This window comes from Acanthopagrus latus, chromosome 11, assembly GCF_904848185.1.
Source record: "Acanthopagrus latus isolate v.2019 chromosome 11, fAcaLat1.1, whole genome shotgun sequence".
NCBI classification, from domain to species: domain Eukaryota; kingdom Metazoa; phylum Chordata; class Actinopteri; order Spariformes; family Sparidae; genus Acanthopagrus; species Acanthopagrus latus.
In genome coordinates, this window is record NC_051049.1 from 20,215,275 (window position 1) to 20,238,022 (window position 22,748).

At 41.6% G+C, this 22,748-nt stretch overlaps 1 protein-coding gene across 5 annotated transcripts in view; it reads left to right on the top strand.

Annotated features, from left to right (window-relative positions):
• lepr (leptin receptor) overlaps positions 1–22,748 on the top strand; it is a 48,094-nt gene that overhangs the window by 13,835 nt on the left and 11,511 nt on the right. Inside the window, exons 2-9 of one of the 5 annotated variants that reach the window (XM_037114528.1) lie at positions 4,185–4,367; positions 8,803–8,860; positions 11,327–11,421; positions 12,359–12,586; positions 15,546–15,675; positions 16,499–16,662; positions 20,018–20,166; positions 22,226–22,367. In XM_037114528.1, coding sequence (XP_036970423.1) covers positions 8,847–8,860; positions 11,327–11,421; positions 12,359–12,586; positions 15,546–15,675; positions 16,499–16,662; positions 20,018–20,166; positions 22,226–22,367 — 922 coding nt within the window. In that variant the 5' untranslated portion in view covers positions 4,185–4,367; positions 8,803–8,846. Of the gene's footprint in view, positions 1–4,146; positions 4,368–8,802; positions 8,861–11,326; positions 11,422–12,358; positions 12,587–14,280; positions 14,305–15,545; positions 15,676–16,498; positions 16,663–20,017; positions 20,167–22,225; positions 22,368–22,748 lie in introns of those variants that run through there. The other 4 variants (XM_037114527.1, XM_037114529.1, XM_037114530.1 and 1 more) reach the window with 4 other exon arrangements.

Sequence of the window (22,748 nt, forward strand, 5' to 3'; positions counted from 1 at the left end):
CCAAGTGATTGTTTTTATTCACATATGAATAGAAATTTCCACATTAGAAGGTAAAAATCCCACATGTGAATTATACATGTTCATCTCTGATTAGTTTTTTTTCCAGTAAAGGGATATTCCGGTGTAAGTTTAATCCATGGTCTAACACACTGTGACACTGAGTAAGACCCCCCCCGGAGAGATCAGGTTTGCAGACCGCTAGTTTATATAGTTTTAGCAACCTCAGAAATGGCTGCACGATAACAATACACTGCAGTATACGCCTCCAACAAAAAAACGCTACCAAATTTCTGAGGTTGCTAAAACTACATTAATTAGTGGTCTGCAAACTTGATCTCTCAAGGCGGTGTCATGGAGTGTTAGACCATGGATTAAATTTACACACCGGAATATACCTTTAACTTCCATAAACATGATCTGAGCCTGGTCGTAGGTTATCACAGCTGCCTCACAAGAAGGTCTCTCACGGTTCTGAATCTGCCCGCCAGGCCAGCTGTTTCCCCTTTGGACTTTGCATATTTTCCCCATGTGTGTCTGGGTTTCATCAGGTGCTCTGGGTTCATCTCAGAGCCCAAAAGCATGCGAGTGGAGACTCCCATATGTTTGTATCTCTACACAGCTCATGTTCAGCCTGTCGCAGACTGTCAGCCTTTCCACAGTGTTCCCTGCTTCTCAGTCACTGTGCAGTGTATACTTGAGATGGAAACCTCTAACCTTCACCCTAACATCAATTCTAGCCGTAAAATAAATAATTTGCCAGGTGTGGATGGTAGTTTTGTCAGCACCATGTACAATAATGCACTTGTGTGAAAAATGTACAGTGTGCATTCAATGCCGGAAGGTTTGAGTCAGAACCCCGAAAAGGTTTACTCTCTGAGGACCAGAGGTGTGTTTGGGTTTGTTTTGCTTTCATTTTTTTTTTAGTTATTTACTTCATTCTTGACATTGCACATCTAATTTGCCCATTGTTTGTTTGCTTTTTTGTTGTTTTATTTTTACATTTCATTCTTAGTGGTTTTATGGTGTTAACTTTATTTCTCATGCCATCCTGTATATTCAAACTACTGGTTTTGATGTGAATGATATGAATAAACCAATAACAATAACACCAGTGTTGTTGAGACTTAAACTACATGTACTTGAACTACTCAGCTTAACTACAATTTGCTGTAACTTGTTGTAGTTAAACTACATTCACATTTTGTGCTGCGTCAAGTATTTCAACTACTTTTTGGGTCATAATTGGCTAATAACATGAAATATTTCTTTCAGAAAAAAAGACCTATATAATATAAATGTTATTTTATTTTTCTTTGAAAAAAGGCATGAAACATGTCTCCACATGCTAAGTCAATGCTGCCTCTGATTGGCTTGATCGGCTGTCTGATAAAAACTGAGAGAAATTGCTCATGTGTCATGTCAACAAGCGATTCTGCCCTGGCACCTAGTTCTAGTGCCTAAGTGTAAGCTTCTCTGAAATTCCTGTGATGTTGACCAAAAATGTCAGCTTTTGTTCTTTAAAAAAATAAAACTTGAGTTGAGAGGCATATGTTGATTTATTTAATGCTGAGTTAAATGAGTATAATGAGTATACGTAGTTGCTAAAGCTACTTTTTTTTAGCAGTAGTTTTACAACTACATTTCTCCAGTGGTAGAAATGTAGTTTGTTCAAACTACTGCCAGGCTGAACTACATGTAGTTTTACAAGCTACACTTGCAAAGTAGCTTCCCCAACACTGAATAACACTCCTCACATGTGCTCAGATTGTGTAATTAAGCAACCATACATATTCACACCGTGCCCTTTGACTACCGTCATGCAAAACTCCTGCTGTGTGGATGGGCTGATGACAGCATACCAATAAACAACAAAGTATACTGTAAGATAATGCGGAGATGTGGGAATAGAAATGTACACCTCAGCTGAATTAGGTTTCATGCCTACAGACAGATCAGCCATTCTCTTGTTATTAAGAGATCCACTTGTTCTAACAATCACAGTCGCTATGACACTTTACATCATGATACTAATGTATAATGCTCTGATCTGTCCGGTGATTACCTGATGTAATAATATTTTATTTCATCTCATTACATCCGTGCAGACAGCTATTTCTAATCTTTTTGTCATCACATACTCCTATTTTCTGTCGTCCTTTTTTTATAGTTTATTTAACAAAACTGTATACAGAACTCAAAACCTGCATGGACAAATAAATAAAAATCAATCTGAATTAAAGGCAGTATATTTGCAAGAGAGTTAGTGAAACAAAATATGAAAAAAAGAAAAAAAGAATTAAAGCCATAGTCTGTCAGACAAAATTGAAGTAACGTATGGAGAGCAGGCAGCATTACAGTAACACAGTCTGCTCTGTTTTTTAACGAGTGTGTAATGGAAGTTAGCCATTTTGGGGAAACGTGGACTGAGCTATAAATATGATGCAGAAATATGAGGCCACTTGACCAGAACAACAAAATCGCTATTCACTCGTCTGTGTGGAACTCCCTGTATCGTCAGTAGCGACACAGACTTTCCATTCGAAATACCAGATTATTAACTGGACCGTCTGTTTGGATTTGGTAAAGTAGGTTGACTTAGTGGTGTGGCCAAGAATCCACATCTGTACGACTGAGACTTTTTTCCAGGGACTGAAACACACTGGGCTTTTTAGGAGCGTTTGAAAAGATGGTAGTTGAGTCTCTACAGAAGCATGCTGGGTAACCAGACTGTTTGTTCTCTGTTCTGTCTGCAGCCTCCTCTCCTCTCCTCTCCTCTCCTCTCCTGTTTCATACAAATTCAAGATGTATTTGTGTGACGGACAGGTGGGCGTGTTTTTTAACAGACACAGACTGTTCCCTGGAAGTCTGCTCATTCAAAGATACTGAAAGAGGAGTGATAATGATGAGAGGAAAAATGAGTTGTTGGATTGATAAAAGCATTTAGTCTCATGTTGCCAGCAGTCTGCTTATCATCACATACAGCTGATTATACGTGGAAACGGGAGGATCAGCAGCACACTGGCATTCTGCAAAAATGTGACTTGCCCTTTGGGAATGTGACAAACCACAGTGGAACCTCTGGGTATCGTTGGGAATACTGGATATTCAGTTATTATCGACGCTCCCTCCTGCTAATTTAAAGTCAGGTGACGTTTCTTAGTCCACAAAACCTTTCTGGGGCTTCACAGCAAAACAGTGCTGCAGCGTCCCCTGAACGACTGAAGCTAGACGGGGACTTGTTAGAAATCATGGGCAAAAGACAACGTTTACACACTTTCTGAGGACAAACTCTCCACTGTTAACTAGTTAAGGTAAAAGAGTTAGCATGCATCCTGTCTGAAGTGGGCTCACAAGCTCAGCTGTGCATCAAGGGTGTAAATAAATCAACATGGGATCTCAGGATTTATGGAGACTTGGATGACTTTACACAACACTGCTTTTACATAAGTAAGAGCATCAATACCACAGTATAGAAATAGTACACGTGAAAGTTCTGCATTCAAAATCCTACTTAAGTCAAAGCACATAAGTATTAGAATTAACATTTACCGGGGTATGGGTGCCTATTGTGAATGGATATGCATTAAAAGTCAAATGAAACATGTCACATTTGGGGACCAAAAATATATGTCAAATTCAGGTGTGTCACAGAAAAACAATCGAGTGAAACACTAAGATAGCCACAGATCCCTGAGTTATTCTGAGTAGTGTATGTTCTTGGATTGCGGCTGGTAAAATGTACTGCTTGGTGGTTTAATCTATAACAAACATCATCGTCGCTCGTATTTATCGTATTATCTGAATCTGCAACAAAAAAAAAAAAAAAAAAGAAACACAAAAAACAACTGTTGTCACCTAAATGATGTGGAGTAAAATGTAGAATTAAATGGAAATATGGAAGTACAAGTACGTCAAAACCGGCATATTGCTTGTTACATTCCGTTTTGTTCTCTATTGGTGAACAAATGTTTGTGTCAAGTGGGCTGCCGGTCGTCTGCTTCGTCTGCAGTGTTGTGATTTCAGAAGGTGTCAGTGAACGCCTCACGGTGGGCTGGGCGCTGGTGTGTCAGTCAGAGAGCTTCTCCCTCCTCTCTCCCTCCTCAGTCCCTCCTCTCTCCCTCCTCTCCCTCCTCTCTCCCTCCTCTCCCTCCTCAGCCTCTCCTCTCACTCTGTCTCTGCTCCAGCCCTCAGTCTCGTCTGTGTGCTCAGGGAGGCTCGGCAGTACGTCAGTGAAGCAGCGTGAGGGAGAGAAGACGATCCTGTCGGTCTGAAGCTCGGAGCCACGATGGACACCGGAGAGCCCTGACTTCTTCGCTGAGGATTTAAACTCAACACAGGGGAAACCTGGACACTGAGCCAGCTAAGACGTAAGGAAACTATCTCTGTTTATTACTTATTCTCACTTTCTGATTGGATGTTTGTCTGTGTCCCGTCAGACCCTGTCTGTCACACACAGGTGAGAAATTACTCACCCTCTTCTGTCTGACCGACAGCTCCGATGTTTGCCACTTCCAGGCTTCATCTGTGGCACTTCACACTTGTGTTTTAACAGTAGATAGATAGATAGATAGATAGATAGATAGATATATATATATATAGATAGATAGATAGATGTCTCATGGAAAAGTGCAGTGTTGTGTCTGTCGATTAGTTTACAAAACCACAGATAAAACTTTACATCGTTTTGTGTTGCAGCTTTATGTTTTTTTTTGTTTTTTTGTTTGTTTTTCCAAAAAGTTCAAGTTTAAATGTTTGTCTTCTCACACTGCTGTGCTTGGTTAGAGTTTGGAAAATGTCCTGATTTGATTCAAGGTTTCATTTAAAAGTCAAGTGTTTGTTACCACACCGGGGTGCAGATGCTCAACTTCTTGTTAAATTGCCTTGTTGTATTCCCAGCCGAATATCAGTTTTCTGTCCCCACAAATACAGCTGCAGATGCCCTGAATTCCATTCAAAATGAACGAATGCCTGAATTCTTGCCCAGATTATTCATTTTTTGTTCCCACAAACTCACCTGCAGATGATTCAGATTTTTGTGACAAACACCCACCTACACGGCTGCAGATTGCCTGACTTCCCTCTGAAAATATCTAGTTTTTTTTTTTAGCCACCACAAACACGACTGGAAATTGTACTGAAGTCTCCTTAAAAACATTGTTTCTTACAAATGAAACCAAACGAGGACTGGAACAGCCGTCACTGGCTTGCCAACCTCGTCTCCCTTAACTCCGTCACCGCCACCTCCACCTCTCGACATGAAACTCAGGCCGTGAACATGTAAAGTGAAGGTGATGCGACACATTTCGTCACTGTAAACATTTATTTCCTCGTAACTGGAGAGCACAGCCTCCTGTGAACGTCTGTTCAGTGGCACTTGCAAGTCATGGATTCTGGCTTCAACACGTGGCATTGTGAGATTGCGCACACCAGTTTTCTTTTTAGGCCAGAGATGAACTTATCAGAAGTATGCTGCTTCGGATAAGGGGAGGGAACATGCCCCGGCGCGCCTCCATGCAGAGCAGCTTGAGACCGGCGGGCAGTGAGTCAGACCAGGATGAATAGTTGGCGAGGTGGAGTCCTTGGAGGAGACGGAGCTCGAGGGGCAGAGCTTCCCTTACACGTGGAAAATAGTTTCAGATGGGTGTCTTAATGTAAGCCTAATTGTTTCCAAAGAGGATAAGGAAGTCGGAGCCACTCATGGCAGCTGCAGCAGCAGTGTTAAAGTAGGCAGAGAGGAATGAATACCCAACATTGTGTGGTTCTTACGTGAGCCCTCTAGTTCTGCCTGCATGTCGTGCAGTTTGAAGATGATGAGCATCGGCGGTTCAACATCTCTGCTGTCAGAACTGACGTCTGTTTTTCTGTGGTACCGCATGAGCTGCAAGCTTCATTCAAAACTCAATATAAATGAGCAATGCTGAACATGTGTCGCTGATTGTTTGGCTGCTGTGAGTATGTGTAGATCATCTTCTCGACTGATCGGCTGGATTCTGTGCACGCGATGGTTGTCGACAGGTGTTTTTTAAAAATATTTTTCCAGGTGAGGCCAAAGGCAAGTTTATTCTATCAGTGCGACCGAGCCACTCTTTCCCTCGTCGGTTAGTCCATCAAATAGATCCTCAATTAATCGATTACTTATTTGGCTTATGAAACGTCAGAAAAGGGTGAAAAGTGTTGATCGGTATTTCCAGAAAGCCCAAGATGGCGTACTCAAGTGTCTGGTTTTGTCCACGACCAAAAGATATTCAGGTCACTGTCACTGAGGAGGATGGAAGCCAGACAGCAGTCACATTTAAAAGGCTGGAATCAGAGTTGTTTTTCGTAAAAGAATAGCTTACCCAAAGGTTGGGTCAAAATCTTGCCAATTAGATCTGTCTGATCTTACTTAACATGCTTTTAATGCAAATCACCTGTAGAAAGTAGCATTTCAGTGAGACACGTGGGACTTGTTGTTACACAGTTTTGACTTGTTTCATCTGCTTTATTGTTCTTTTGTCCGTCTCTTTCTCTCTTTGTCTTCGGGGCATCCATTAGCTCACTCAGGGATGTTTTGTTAGCAGCAGAGCTAAGACGACCTTCAGTTATCGTTCGGATGTTCGGCTCTGTGTGTCGCACCGGCAGCATCACAAAATACCTTGTGAATGAACAGTTCCTTCTGTTTAAGTGCCCAGACAACAGAGGTGACACTTGTGCTTTGCTTTGTGATCCATAAGTCATAACCAAAGAATTCCAAAGCCCTTTTTGATTATTGACCTGCCTGCATCTGTGAAGCAGTGCTCCTGAGCCGCTCTGGCATTTGCTCTTTGAATCGAGTCTGTATAAGCCTTTAAATCCGAACACGCACCACGGCGTCGTTGGTGCAGATGCAACAGTGCGTGTTTGCGGAGTCTTACTGGCTGCTTGAGATTAACTTAATTAAATGTGGGCGACATGATGATATGTTCACAGGGATTGGAATTGATTTGTCAGAGGTTTAATGATTCTGTTTATACTGTGACAGTTATCCTATTAGTGTCTCTGATTGAATCACATCATCGCGTGCAGTGATGTAAATCAATGAGCGGGATATTTACTTGGCAGCGTTGGATTTCTGTGATCTCAGTGAGAACGTAACACATTGAACTTACTTATCTGGTTATTTTGTCCATGAGCAGTTGTCCAATATGTTTTTCAGACAATGTATAATACTTTATAGTCTGTATGTACCATGTCCATGATAGAGGGACAGTGGTTTGAATAGAAAGAGGCCAAATGTTTTTGTGCGAATGATGATTCCGTGTCTTTCCAGTCAACAAAAAATGAAAAATGAAAAGACAGCCTGAGGAGAGTGCTGACATTTCTGCCTGTGGGGAATTAAAACAGAATCAAACTTTGAAATATGGAGTTTTACTTCCACAATTGCTTTCATGGTTTTAAGATCTGGCAAAAAAACACAAGACAAACAGTTTGATCAGTTGAAATGAGATTCCTAACATTGAAGGAAGTGTTTCATCCACCGTGAAATGTTCTGTTTCTGACAATAGCACAACACACTCCCAGCACAATCAAACATTAACAATGCCCGGGCAGAAAAAGTTAGACCTCTGTAGCCTTGAGTGTACACTTAATCAGTAACAGAGGTGTCCTCCATGGAAAACGCGATGCAAGAAACATGTCGTGTCATGTCATCACTTGTCTCAGGTGCGACTGAAGCTGAAGCTTTGTTTTGAACACCTGGAGGCGATGACAGGTGTGTGGGAAGGGCTGTGTTTACATACATGAGCTCTTCCATTGTTCTGCAGTCCCTCCTGATGCCGGTGACGCAAATTTAGCATCCCGCCATTAATTAATCACGCTCGTTTTATGTTTGTTCATTTGGATCGTAGAACAGCTGTACCAGTCTGTTACTGTTTCCAGTGGATCATGTGCGCTGCAGACCCAGATTCTCCCAAACACTGACAGCACTGCGTAAACATTTACAGATTAATTTGCAAACGATCACCTTATTACACAGCGAATACGGTAACTTCATGGCAGGGATACACACACACACACATACGCTTCAGCTCGTCCATGGCGCTGCGTGCCGTGTTTGTCTTGTTCTAATGTTTCAGTGTATTAATAGATGTACTCATTTATAACCTTGCTGCTCGACACTGAAACAAGCAGCACAGAGCTTTTTTAATGAGGGCCAGTGTCAATCAAAATAGAGCAAGACATAAATGAGTAAGAGAATGAATATTTGAAAGGGAATGATCACAATGTTTTTGGTGAAACATGCCCAAAAAAAACCCCGGAGATTTGGGTTTTAAGGGGACGAAAACAAAACTACTACGGCAACATCCTGTTTTCGTCCGAGGAAATGGTTCTGGCTCATGTGTTCACTGAATTCTAGGGAAAATACAGAAGTGATTTAAATAAACCAAAGGGACTTCCTTGTGCCTGGTTGCCGCCGGAAATAGCTTTTCTCATGAATGACCCGCAGTTCTGGAGTATTTTGTGTCTGGGAAGGTTGGAGAGGGCGAGTGGGAGGTTCTCCTATCAGAGAGAGATCTGCCTCTACAAATTGGATGTGTCTGGGAAATTCTTTTGACGGCACTACGAGAGAAATTGCCTTTGCATTCTGCCTTTGCCAAGAATACTAAGTATACTTTTTTTTTCTTTTAATGTAAGACCTGCTTGCTTTCGTCTTATCCTCATTTATTCAAATCATGTCCCAGATTGTCTTATCGCTGTAGTCAGTATTGACCTGCAGCACTCTTTCAGACCCTTGTGTTTTATCATCTCAAGAAGTCTCTGAAAACCGTCTTCTTCTTTCCTCAGTGAGATTCACCTCCACCAGCGCCCCGCTAGGCCATGCTCCAGCTATGACAACTACAATGTAAGTATTGCATTATGTACAGACCAATCAGCCATGCCAGAGCATGCTGTGTGCCACTGTGACAGATGAGGGATGTTATTCACTCTCAAAACACTTTTTTTTTGTCATGACAAAGAAAACACCAACACTATCCGACCTTCAAACGGATGGATTTGAAAGTGCTTTGATGGATCAACACATTTGCAATTGTGAACAGGGAGCTGAGCCAAAAGGCAAAGCTTTTGAGTTTCCAGTCCATCTATGTTCCAACCCTCACCTTCGAACACGAGCTGCAGGCAGTGACCGAAAGAATGAGATTGCAGATGCAAGCGGCCAAAATGTGTTGGTTTTCTGGGCACGTCTAACTAGAAGGAGACCCCGAGGATGAACCAGAACCCACTGGAGGGATTACATATCTCATCTGGCATGGGTGCAACCTAGGTATCCCCCAGGAGGAGCTGGAAAGCATTGCTCAGGGAGAGGGATGTCCGGAGCACCCTTCTGTGCAGATGAAGATGAAGATGAAGAGGACATTTGCAGATCATGATTTCTTGCCTCGTAATCAGTTAAAATACGTCTTGTAATGAACACCTGGCAGTCATGAAGTTATGAAAACTAGTGCAGTGCCCGTTCAAAACGTGCTTTGTCTCCGTTGTGTGCAAATCCTAACAAGTTATATGCAATCGGATTAATACTGAGAAACTGGAAGGACGTACGTGTCGTACATTTGTACAGACAGATGGAAAGACGGAAAGAGGAACTTCCAGGGTAGATGAAATTCTTTTCTCTGCAGCTGAGAAGCATAACTTGGCAGAGATTAAGGTTTTAGAGGATTTCAGGGACACAACTTGATGAGAAAATGACTGATACAGAGTTGAAGTTTAACGTTGGAGCGGCTGATTACAGCTCAGCCTAGTAAATGGAATTCTGGTGAGTTGCAGGTACAAATATATTTAAGTGTCTGTTATAACTGGGCTCAGATATTAAAGCATTTTCAGACATTTGTATTATACATAATCTAAGTGGGATGCAGGATGTCCTGGAATAACTTCATGTCAATGCTCAAGCCTACAGTCTGTTACTCTAGGACAGTGATTTCCAACTAGAGGTTTGTGTACCAGTAGTAGTACATCTAAAGTTGGGTATATGTAGAAAAGTTATGGAGAAGCTCCGCTCATCTGAACACAATAGAGATTATGATTAAATATATTAGCATACTTGTGTTCGGAGGAAGATAAACACTCAAAGTGGATTACAAATTGCTTGATGCTGATCATAATGTAATTACCCTGACAATGAACAATAAACTAGCAGCTGTGATTGCCCAAGACATTCCTGAGTCAGTTGTAGCGCCAAAACGCCACTTACTGCGATTAAGAGTAGGGCTGCGACTGACGATCATTTTCACTGTCAGTTATTTTCTTGATTAATCAGTCGTTTTTTTTTTCTGCTCGAGAGAATGTCAGAAAATGGTAAAAATGTCAAGGACAGTTTTTCCAAAAACCTTGAGAAAAGTTTCACTTTTTTTTTTTTTTTTACTTGAATTACTCAACCCGATCAATTCATTATGAATTCATAGTTGAACATAGTTTAATTGTTGCAGCTCTAATCAAGAGTATGTGAACACATAGTAAAATGAGTATGGTAAGTATGGTATAGTAAGAGATGTTTGGTTGAAACATCCAGCTTTGGCCAATCCAAATAGGAGTACGAATGCAAACTAGACCACAATTGAGAAAGCAGTGGCAAATCTGGTTAAAAGGGTCATGGCGGTCGTTTCACAGGGATGCGGAGGGAAGCCAGACAGATGCAAGTCTAGTGACAGTATTAGCCTGACCATCAGTCTCCACAGCACATAGTGGGAGTTGTGCCACCAATAATCCAGACTGCCGATCGGCATCTTGTGTTGCAATGCTTCACAGCAGAGATTGAACAGACATGAGTCACGACGTCTCCAGAGAAGTTGGTCCACCTGCTCTTCCACTGTTCTGTGTGACTCTGACAAACTCAAGTTTCCAACAGTTCACAACGGCATACATGCCAAAACCTCCCACTGATCTCACATGCCATCAGCTCTTGAGAAATCCTTCTCATATTTGGGGACGTTGGTTTGCTGTGTTATCTCATTAACCGTGGGCTGTTGTATGTCATGCGTTTCCTGCAGATCTTACGCCCTTTTCCAGCTAATTCTCGGCGCGTTACTTTTTAAATCCGTTTGCTGGCGTAGATCATATCTCCACTTGTCATATTCCAGTAACCATGGCAGAGATCCTGTAACGATAAGTTCGGTAAGAGGGTTTACTCGAGAGAGATTTTTTTTGTTGAACTGGAATCTTTATTTTTGGTGACTATTATTTGTCCAATGACAATGTCGTCAGCGCTGACACTGAAGTTAAAATCATAACACTTGTGCTCGATTCCTGTCCTCATCTGTGTGTCGTATCTCTCTCAGAGACTATATTGCCATGATTTTTTTACTTTGTACAGCTGCAATCTGACTCGGCCCATCCCCTCTGCGTCTCTCTCCAGGGCTCGGTCTGTGATGTTGACAGTCCTGCTGCATATCTTCCTGGTGTCCCAGGGTGAGTTCCACCTCCAACAGAACAGTTGTGGCCTCCCAGCTTGTACGATCTCTTGTTGCAATCGAACAAGTTGTCTGACTTAGAAAATATTCACGTCACATTTGGAGACGCTTTCAAACAGGTGCTGACATTACAACTGACATTTCTGTTCGAGTTGTACTCAGTGTTTGTAGAAGTAACGCTGGTCATGACGTGTAAGTCCACAGAATCTCCAGATACGCAGCACGCAGCCGCCTCACTCCACTGTTGACACATGACTTCCTGAGATTTATTGAGTTACAGTCGACAGATTTCCCATGTGAGGTTCATGAACACCCACATACTCTTACTGTCACTCTGCACCTGAACCTAACCTCATATTATTTCACTAATGCTGTTCTTTTTGTCCTTTTAAAGACATTTGCTGATTTTTATCAACTTACAAGACATTAACAGATTGAATGAAATGCATTTTTTCTCACGTCTTTTTTAAAATTGAATCACTACGTGCATGTGTTTTTTTTTTTTGAAAATTCACATTTTTTAAGTTATATCTAGTAATTATTAGTACCAGTATTATTACTTTGCATCATTTTTGCATAGTAATGATATATAAACATACATTATATGATAAACACGTGTGCATTACATTTGTATACATGGGATACACCTTTTTGTAAAATTTTAGATCGTAGCCTGAGTTTATATGACACCCGTTATATTATGTGTGGTCTATTTCCAAAAGGAAGAAAGACTAACCCTTTATGCCTCTAGTTTGCACATAAATACGAGGCAGCTGCCAGTCTGAGAGATTTTATAAGCAGAATTTTTAGTTTAGTAAAAAAGAAAAAGACTCCAAGATATTGAACAGGCTCCAATGTGATCACGCTGATGCAGAAAAATAAAACCATAAACATCAATTATACAGATCCATTTCTTTTTCCCTGTCTTCGGGCAGGTGCTCGGAGTCTGGAGCCTCACGAGGGAGCCTCCCTGCCCTCAGGTACCGTGGACCTCCCCTGGCAGGATGAGCTGTGCTGTGACTCACCTTCAGCCCACCTCACTGCAGAGGGAAGCAACGTGCACGCAACGGAGACAAACCGTTCTGATTCAAGCCTCCCACACTATCCCCGCTGCCGCTTCAGGAGCTCGACAGCCGAATCACATCGTCATGAGCGCTCCGCTGGTAAGAGTTCTTTCACCACGTTTGTCAAAAACCAACAAAGAAATGATGCATTTGAGGCTTGTCGAGTTGCTCCTGCTCTGGTCGATAAGGCCCTGTTGAAAGAGTCGGTGCACAACTAGTCTGTGTTTTCACATATTAGAATCAACCGCGAACACATTGATATCGAGCTCGAGCTGGCCATTTCAGATTGTATTTATGAATAAATATTTTGACACTCAGCTAATAAGTGCTTTTAATCATCAACCAGTGTTTGTGTAATTTAACTCCATGAGGTCTCAAGGCTGCTAGTGCACATGACAAACCTGGGGTGGATGTGGCACCAAGCATTGAAACTTAAGAGCTAGATAGTCAAAATGTGTTATTCAGCATTTGTGTACTTTCACTTGATGTTTGCAAAGACTTGCTCGTGTTTTCACCCTTACTTGCGAAAGACTTGTTGCAGCAAGCGCTGCCTGCATTGACTCGAGTGAGGTGTAGCCAGACTTTGTAGTGTCTATTTCTCTCTCTTACGATTGTGTTTCTGCACGTCACCGCATTTTATGAGGGACAAGTCGGTGACTGGATTACATTCAATGACTGTTTTTGTTTCCGTAGAACACTTGATAAACGTTAGAGATAAACGTCCAACTTGCTGCAGATCCATCCATCTTCCTGACCCCGACACCTTTATTTAAAATCCTGCCATGCTACATCACTGAACGTGATGTGAGGAATTATCCACTATTCCTGTAATTGCTAGAATACTGGGCTGGTTTTACACACTGTGACAGAAGCTTGAGGTTTATTAGATTGAAAGGTATCCGGTGGAACTCTTGACCACTAGTGGCGCAACAGAGCAACAGAGCAACAGAGCAACAGAGCGATGTCTGATGAAACAGAAGGGCTCTATTGGTTTGACAAATCATCATAGTAATTCCACAAGATATCATGTCCTGACAGACGTGACACTTGATAAAAAGCTGGGGAGGAACTAGGGACAAATAACAAATGAAACACAGGTGCACGGGGAAAAAAATGCAAAAAAGAAACAAAGACAGGAAGTGTAAAGCAAAACATGAAACAAGAGGAGAGAACCTACAGCATTAAACAGGAAGTGAGACCGTGACAGAAATCCAGCCCTACCTGTAGGTGATCCGATACATTCCTGCTGACGGCTATTCCACGTTTGACTTCAGGTAAGATGTACGAGACGGACATTATTCTCAAATGAGGGAACATGAGCGCATTGTGTCTGTCGACACGAGGGGATTACGGTGGTCTCAACAGGGTAGCTGTGTGATGCTGCTCCTGCTCATGAGAACACACAGCAGGTTGGCGTGACAGAGCCCGTAACTCTCTCTGCAGCTGCGTCACCTGTCGCCGATCGAGATGCCCCCCAACCATCAGCCTCATAGGCTCATTACACATTAATGGCTTTTCAGCTGGAATCCCTCCCAGCATCGTGTCAGGGTGAGGGACCATGTGAGTCTGTGATTGGTTCCCAAGCATTCACTTTAATCAGTGATGGCAACAGAGTCACAACGGCTGATTGTTATCTTTTATCACTTCTGCTGATCTAGCAAGTTGTTGCGCTCCACTGATGTCTCATAAAGAAGGGAAAATATGAAGGTTCTTGTGAAGCAAATGGAGTGAAGTGAGTCATAATTATACAATGCTCTCTTGATGTTATCAGCGTGGAGGTGAAGACGGAGATGAGGCAATAAAGAGACATGAGGGAGGTGAGGAGGATTTGTTTGTTTGCATCGATCTGTGAGGCGCTGTGACGCATTAAAATCAATGGTGATTAGTTAAGACCTTCCAGCTTTATGTCTGAACAAAGATAATTAAACCGAGAGATTAGAGGCCCACTCTGCGCCTCCTGACAGGTTTGTGAGGCCTTTTCACAGTCAGGACTGTGATTCAGCTCTCAGGCCGTTGGTCATTTTCTCTGTTTGTGTTTCTGCTTACTTTATTCACATCTTTTGTCACTTTCAGTACCAAAGATGTCTTAAAGACAGGTGTGGCTCAACAACTGCTGAAGGCTGAGATTGAACAAAAGTCAAAGTGTTAGGAGTTCCTATGATCAGTCTTGCTGCAGATGGAAGGTCTGACATAGATACTGAACTATATCCTTCAGATATTCCAACCTAATTTGTACGTATTACTAGAGACCTGCAGAACTGGAGATCCTCCACCATCCTCAGCTTTGCTTTTTGTCAACATTCTAACACGCTAACCTAAAGCCGAAATAGACAACTTCTCAAATTTGCGACTCCTAGCATTTCCTTGTGGTATCACTGTTGGGCACCATGGATACAGCTAATGGTCTTGCTGCTGTCCAAAGCAGAAAAGAACTGCAAGAATCAAAATTTGGCGTAGAAATCCACATCTCAGCAATATGAAAAAGAATAAAACAACTGGTTGTTTTCAGGGTTAGGAGCAAAAAATCTGTATCTATCCACAGTTTTTCCAGCTGTGTCACCATACCTGTGGACAGCGACTGAGGAGAGCAATGCCTCTTCCTGTTTTGGTTGCTTGATAGAAGACACAGGCTTTTGGCAGGAGAAATATAGCTTGGTGACCGGCCGAATAGCTTAATAAAGGAGGCGTTATAGGGAACCAAGCACATTGCTGGCATTCCAACTTGATAGAATTTTACAGATGTTACAACTATAACTGACTGTCGACTCGGAGTCATGTTGTCCTACACAGGCTCTTCCAGAACAATCCACCCCTAGCGTAGCCATGAATGATTTGTGAATTGAGCTCAAAGCTCAGACTATTTTTTTCTCACAATGACTGAATTGCCTTGCTGGAGCCTTTCTACCATCACAGTGCTGCTTGTGTTTCATTTGCTTAAGTTCCAGATGGGAGTTCTCAGAATATTAAGCCCGGCCTTTTTCTCAGAAGCCTTCATTAGGAGCTTACAGTCAGCTGGTGTTGGTTTTGCTATTAACATGCAAATGTAATTTCTCGTCAGGAACCTGTATGGACATACTGTGCAGAATTGATGAAAACTGGGAAAATTTCATTTGTGACCTGCAGCCTCACGGTCCACCATCAACCACACCGGCAGCTGATCTTGTGGCGGTTAGCTTGCAGCGTCTGCTGTGAGTATAACGCTGCATTTTTGTATTATTGTATTTTTTTCCTGTCTCTCTTCCTCTGTGTCTGCATGACCCGACTCTTTCCCAGCCACTCAGTGGGGGGTTAAGTATGTGTGTGTTTGCTTTGATCAGCAGAGGAAGCCGTGTGAAATCACACAGGCTCCAGGCTTTTTTTTTTTTTTTTTTTACAGCAGGGATAAGGAGACCAATTCACCACTGATCTCACACACATCTTATAAAAGATGCCAGACGTTGCAAAGTTTTAACATGCCGAACACCGTTCTTAGATTCTGGATCAGCAGATAAAGATTCCCAGCTGTCATGACGTTAAAGATGTTCAAATTTCCATTTTTTTCCCGGGCACTTCTAGTCAACTCTAAGCAAGATTGATGATGTGATCGAAGGTAACAAACGAACACTGAGCTGAGGTTGTTGTCAGCAACAAAATGTGAAAAACTAAACAAAAACAAATCTTAATTGGTTTTATTCTCTGTGGAAAAGCATCAAACATAAAGTAAAGATAAAAGTAAAAAGTAATGGTATGTAGATCTGAATGTATTTGGATCCCATCATCAGCATGTTTCTAATCAGTATCTGTGTTTTCATATCATATGCATATCATATGTATTATCTTCATCGTCTGCAAAGTAACTAATAACTAAAGTAATTAGATAAATGTAGTGTAGTGATTATTCCCCTCCAAAATGCAGCGTAATGGAAGTACAGAGTAGTAGAAAATGGAAACAGTTACTTAGTTACATTTCATCATTTCATGCTCTGATCACCCACTGAGAAAACACACTGAAGTATCGTTTCCATTTCCCAGGTCGCCGAACGGGGAAACTAATAATCCTGTTGTCTGTGAAGCGGAGGATTCCTTCACCTGTTCGATCGCCCTCGACACTACGACAAGCTTTGTCACCATGGTAACCGTCAGCATCTCCGACGCCGTAGCTCCTCCGGTCCTACTCAGGATTCCCGCCCGACCCGGTGAGAAAAGGACTTGGTTTCTGTCTTTTCTTTGTTTCATACATCAGTGAAACGGTTAGAATACCAATTTAAGTTAAAGCAAATAATACGCTTCAGAGTCAAACAGGAAAGGGTTTCTTTTGTAATACTAAATTTTGAAAGGGGGAGAATCTGGTGCGGAGGAGGCAGAAATGCCAGTTTTCTCTACGGACTTTGCAGTCGATAATGCAGTGTGTCTTGTTCTTGTTTTTACTTGAATGGAAAATTGGCACTGGCAGTGCTGCTGTTGGGGATGGGTTTTGGGAAAAGTATGACATTACTGGCAGAAGTAGATTTTAATGAGGCAAAAGTAAAAAAAAAAAACAACCTGAAAACCTGCCATGAAATAATAATTTACACATGTAAAACTGTTTGGTAGTAAGTCGGTGGCTCGCTGAGAAATGGGAGTTTATACGTGAGTTGTGTCTCATGGCATGTCCTTTGATCGGAGAAGTATTCGCTAAATTATTTATTCAACATTAATTAAGCAGCAGCTATTCCAGAGCCCTTTTGGAAATCTGAGTTCACCAAATGTTCACGCACATTCCCATATTTTTAAGCCATGACTCCACGTAACTGTAAGTTGCTCTGCGTTACAGTAAGTCATATAAGAAGCTGATTCCCGACATTCACTGTCTTTCCAAAGTCAATATATTCAATGAAGCCGTGTATGGAGCTGATGCTTGAAAACACCAACATGTTCCAACGTCCTGCTGCTTAAGATGATGAGTGTGGACAGATAAGGAGAAAGAGTTTTTATTATTCAGCTGTCATTGGCGGTCGTGATCGGGAACAGCAGAGGAAAACTGGGCCATGGGCCCTGTGAATGAGAGTGTGTGTGGGTGTGTTCATGTGTGTGCAACTGTATCCAGGCTGTGAGATATCCGCGGCGATGGACAAGGGCTTTCCATGCTGTGTTTGTTCAACCGGACCTTTCTGTTGAACTGACGGAGCGTATCAGAAACCGAGTTGTACCCGTAAGTTGTTGTCCGGACTTGTGTGTTTCGTCAACTCTGCAGTTTCATCCAACACTGAATGTGCAGTTACTGCACTCTGTTTTTATAGGTAAAAACAACATTAATATCCATGTAGAAAATTGGCAGCTGGTTTGCTTCGTGGGCATCAGCAAACGTGTTTATTCCTTTCTTTTTTTTTTCATTTGTCAACCGTAGTTGTAATGTGTAAAGATACAGAGTCAAACATGGTGGTCCAACCTATCCGACGTTTCTCATTTCATGTTCTATATTACTTGTTTTAAATGATCTACACAAAAGCGACATTTTATGCTTATGCTTATGTTTGGTTAAACTCAAGCGGTCATTTATTTAACCCGTGGCTCAACAGGTGACCAACCAAATGTTAGTAAAGGAAAGAGGGAGTTGAAAGTGTCTAACATACATTTTGATTAATTAGATGCATGAAGTTTGAAATAACAGCAAGAAAACTGTAAAATTGCGTGTAAGCTAATGTGTGTTTCGGCAGTTTTCTATTCTGAAGTCAGTGTAATAAAGATGGATTGTTTGCCAACGAATCAGTTTGAAGGAACGACTCTTTAAAGCGAATGAACTGACCTGATTCCACGTTTCACTTCTCTCTTGTTCATTCTGTGGTTCTCTCAGATTAGTCGCTGTGTTGTTCACTGTTTAGTTATCAGAGTGGTGAAGAGGACAGAGAGCTGGCCAATCGTGTGCTGAGTCTAGGACACTGTCGTCAATTTTTTTGCCAATGAGAAACAGGAAAACATAGCAACCGTTTCCATGAAAAACAAACATTTCATTTCGTTTGTAGCTCATTGTTCTCATTCAGTCAGTCAGTCAGTCACCCTTGGCTTACCTTCAATACATATCAATTTAATGTCAAGGTGAACACATTATCTGCTGTTGTGTTGTCCAAAAGTACACGTAATCATGAAGTTGCAGCTATGTATTTGCCTTGAAATACAGCGATACATTGACCGTTAGCATGATCGTTTGAGAACGAGGAGCTGAGCGCTGTGCATTACATGATCCGCCGCTAAACGTCATTGTACCGGAAACGCGACTGAACGAACAAACAAACGTTATGAACGATTCTTCCCGCAAAAACTGACCATCGAGAACTAGGCTAATTAAAAAAGCTACAGCTAAATCAAATCACGGTGGTGAAGGAAAAATAACCAGCTAAAGTTGTGACAAAAGATATTTTGCAACTGTAGCTAGCTTAGCAGATTTTAGTAGGCTTGTTGGCATTAAATCTTTTTTTTAATTTTTTTTTTTTATCTGTAGGCCAGTGTGTCAGATATGATTTGCACCTTTAAGTCACACTCTCGATGTGTTTAATTAAGTATTTTCATGTGTTGTATGTTTCAATAGCTAAGTTTTATTATTTATACTAGGTAGTCAGAAATGCAGCCAAACACATCCTTGATCCATAAAACCTATGGACTGAAGATAATAATATTCAAATGAAAGTCAATTTTCTTAAACAGACTCGCTGACTTGATGAAGTGAAGATGGAGTGCAGCGGACTGTCTGCAGTTTGCTTTCTCTGAACCACTGCTGAGAGTTGTTCTGGTGTCATTTTATTAAGGAAGTAATCAATGCTTCTCCTTGAGTTACATGTTGAAATGATCCTTTCATAAGAGATTTAAAAGCCTTTCATTTCCTTAATGTAATGTAACCCTGTCCGGAAAATAAACTGTTGCACTATTACTCATAACGTTGAGTAATACCTTTTCTCCCGTTGGGCTTCTTTGTGGTTGAATGAGACTCAATTATCTGTTTATATGTTTGTCATAATTGAGTGAAGTGCAAGACTGTAATGTGGCCTGCTGCGCCTCATCTCTGTACAGAAGGATCATGGAAAATACATGAAAAATCCCCAGCTATATGTTCTAAGTCAAAACCCCCTTGCTGACATTTAAGTGTGTAACCTCCACATATATGTAAAGACCAAAAGGCGACACGAGCTTTACGCCAAGCAGATAATACTGAATTACATCTGATCTACAGTTTTTATTTACTGAAACTCAAGATGCACTTAATTTATTTACCTAATATTGATGGCATCAGGACCGGAATATTGATCTTCATTGTGTGCAGCAGATATCACCTTAAGATGCAAAGTGGAAATTTTAATCCCTTACAAATGCAATTTTGTGAGCCATCATGCAAAGATGATCTTCTAATTCTATATACACTTATTGTATTGCTCAATAGGATCAAGTAATCTTTGATAGAATATGAATTATTATTGAAACAGGATCAACGCTGCATTATGATTGCTAGTTATTTATCTGATGTGTATTGATTCTGCTGTGGCGAATGTACTGTAAACACATTCCTCTGTTCTTCTACAGTGAAACCAAGTCCTCCAGTCAACCTGTCGCACATCCAGACCATTGAGGCAGAACTGATTCTACTCTGGGACGACCCGCCAGACTATGAGACCGGCCCGCTGAGATACGAGGTCCGATACTCCTCCAACACCACTCACCCATCCTGGCAGGTAACAACAAGCAAAGCATTACGAGCATTGTACAAATATAATACTATCTGAAGTGGTGCCTTTACATCCTTGAGTCTCAGTTATATCATAAGGCACAATTTATGAGGAGTTCTTAAACTTTAATTTGATGCTGTATTTGGTAATATATCTGTTATGAGCTTTTGTAACAACAACATTTGGGTATTCAATTTGTTGAACATCTCTTTTACCTCTTCCACGCTGGACAAAACACTCACAATTTGTAGAATCAGCATTCTGCACATTTACAAAAACAGAAAGCCAAACTTGCCTCCTGGCAATGTGAAATGCAAAAGTGGTATGTGACTGATGTTTATACTTCTTATTTGGTGATAATGCCGTTATGCAGTACAGGTTGATAATCCATTACTAAATACTGAATCTAGTCTGCAGGTAAAAATGTTAATAAGTTGTTAATACATGGACTTTGAAGTCAAATCACCTTCTTTTTTAAACCTAACCACCCGAACGTTGTTGTTAAATGTACCACAACAGTCTCGATCTAATACTGAAGCTTCTTTATAACCTACATGAGCAAATGAGAGCAAAAGATGTGCTATTTCTGTATTTTTATCCCTAATGGGTGCCACACACAAACCGAAAAAGCCCATGTTTACATTTTCCCGGGCCAAAGTTGGCAGTGCGTCGTACGTTATCCAGGCAACATGACATGATTTGTCTGTGGTGGGTTTCACTGTTGCGCATCTGTCCTCCAGACGATCACTGCCCACGGCATTCTCCCACCAAACTCTTCCACAAGCGGTGCAATTGCCCCAGAAGGATACAGGGAACAGTAGATTTCTTGAAAACAAGTTGCGTCTTTTCTGACTTGCTCCCAGAAAAAAAGACAGGAGCGAGATTGATTTTGTCCTCAGAGGCCAACACAATCAAAGCAAAATGAAAATTCCTCGTAGGTGCTTTAATAAAGGCACATTATTAATCTGTCAGACAGTTCTGATAAACTCTTTTCATTCGGGTCCAAACTGTTATGAACTGGCGCAGACTGCGCAGAAAGCCACGACACCTGGCGAAAGTTATGCTTAAAAAAGGTGAAGTGAAAATATACTTTGTGGTTCAACGCACAGAAGTTTGGTTACTTGTTATACAGAAAGTGACTCAAGTCATGTCCTGAGTGAATCACGCTTGTACAATTACTGTATTAGTCTTTCACTGCAGCGGTCAGCACACATTTCCACCATCAAGACATAGTGTTTGTGTAGTGTGACTCGCTCACAGGCAGTCGGGGATTTAATGGCCTCATACGGTGCATTTAGCATTCAACAGTGCGCTCAGTCTCCTGCGGTGGATCAGAAGCTCCGTGATTCATCCAGCTGTGAGACTGTAGTCCTGCTTGTTAAAGACTCCTGATGATGCATCATTGAAATGTGGTTTCAGGGACTCTCTCAATATCTTTTCCTTTAGTTTGAGTGTTGAAGTCCTGCTTGGTGTGCAGTCAGGTAATGTCAATCTTAGGAACACCCGAAGGTCTTCACAGCTCACACTGTACAATATACAAAGATCCCCTGTCTCTGATGAGGAAACACACTCGTATGGGGAAAAAAATGGAAGAAACCTCTCTCTCCGGCTGGACTGAGATGCAACAGATATTTAGAAATAAAATGACCATCAAAAAGCTATAGATAGGTTGTAAATATATATAAAGAATATGGATCCTGGAGAGGGTCAGGCAACTTTAGGTGTCAGAGTTCCTTTGGCCTCATGGATAAAATGGTCATATAATAAATAAAGATTAGTTTTCATGGTTACAGTCGTGTTGTGTTTCCATAGAGGAGCCTTTTTGATTTTACATGTGAAAAAAGGCTTTTCAAGGGAAGCTGCCAGATGTTGCAGGTGTAAAACCTCAACCCTGATTGTAGCCGGTTTGTGTACTCAGGTAACAGAGCTGACGTCAGACATCAACCACAGACGTGACAGTTGGATTCAGTCATCGTTCTCTCGTGTGAACACGCCCAACTATCTCATCCAGTTTAATGTGTTTGTGCACTTGTGTGTTTGTTGACTCCCTCTCTGCTGTCTCCAGGTGGTGTCCGCGCCTGCAGCGCCCAGGTCGCCTCTGGATCTGAAGGCCAAACTGAACTACACCGTCCAGGTTCGCTGCTCCAGCGTGGACAGGCCTCCACTGTGGAGCGACTGGAGTGAGCCTCACCACATCTACCTAGACAGTAAGAACCAGTCCTTCCGACAAGAGGCAGACAAAACACACAAGAGCGTTATTTTGTATTTGTGCTTAAATCCTGCAGGTGCCTCTTTTCTCTCTAATGTCAACATTTTTGCTCAGTACAGCCCTGCACTATTTCTAAAAACTTTGGAGAAATTGTTTGAAAGTTCCCGGAGAGCCACAGTATCCAGCAGGAGGTCTGTGACTTCCTGGGGATTCTCGGAACAACTGCAGGGGGTGCATTGAATTGAGCGGAAGATAAGGGACAAAGAAATAATGCTTTAGCCAATGTTAATGGCTCCAGAGAGAGAAACGTTGGTCCATCTCACCACCACTCTGGTCAAGAGTGAGATATATCAGCAACTTTTTTTATTGATTGTTGTGA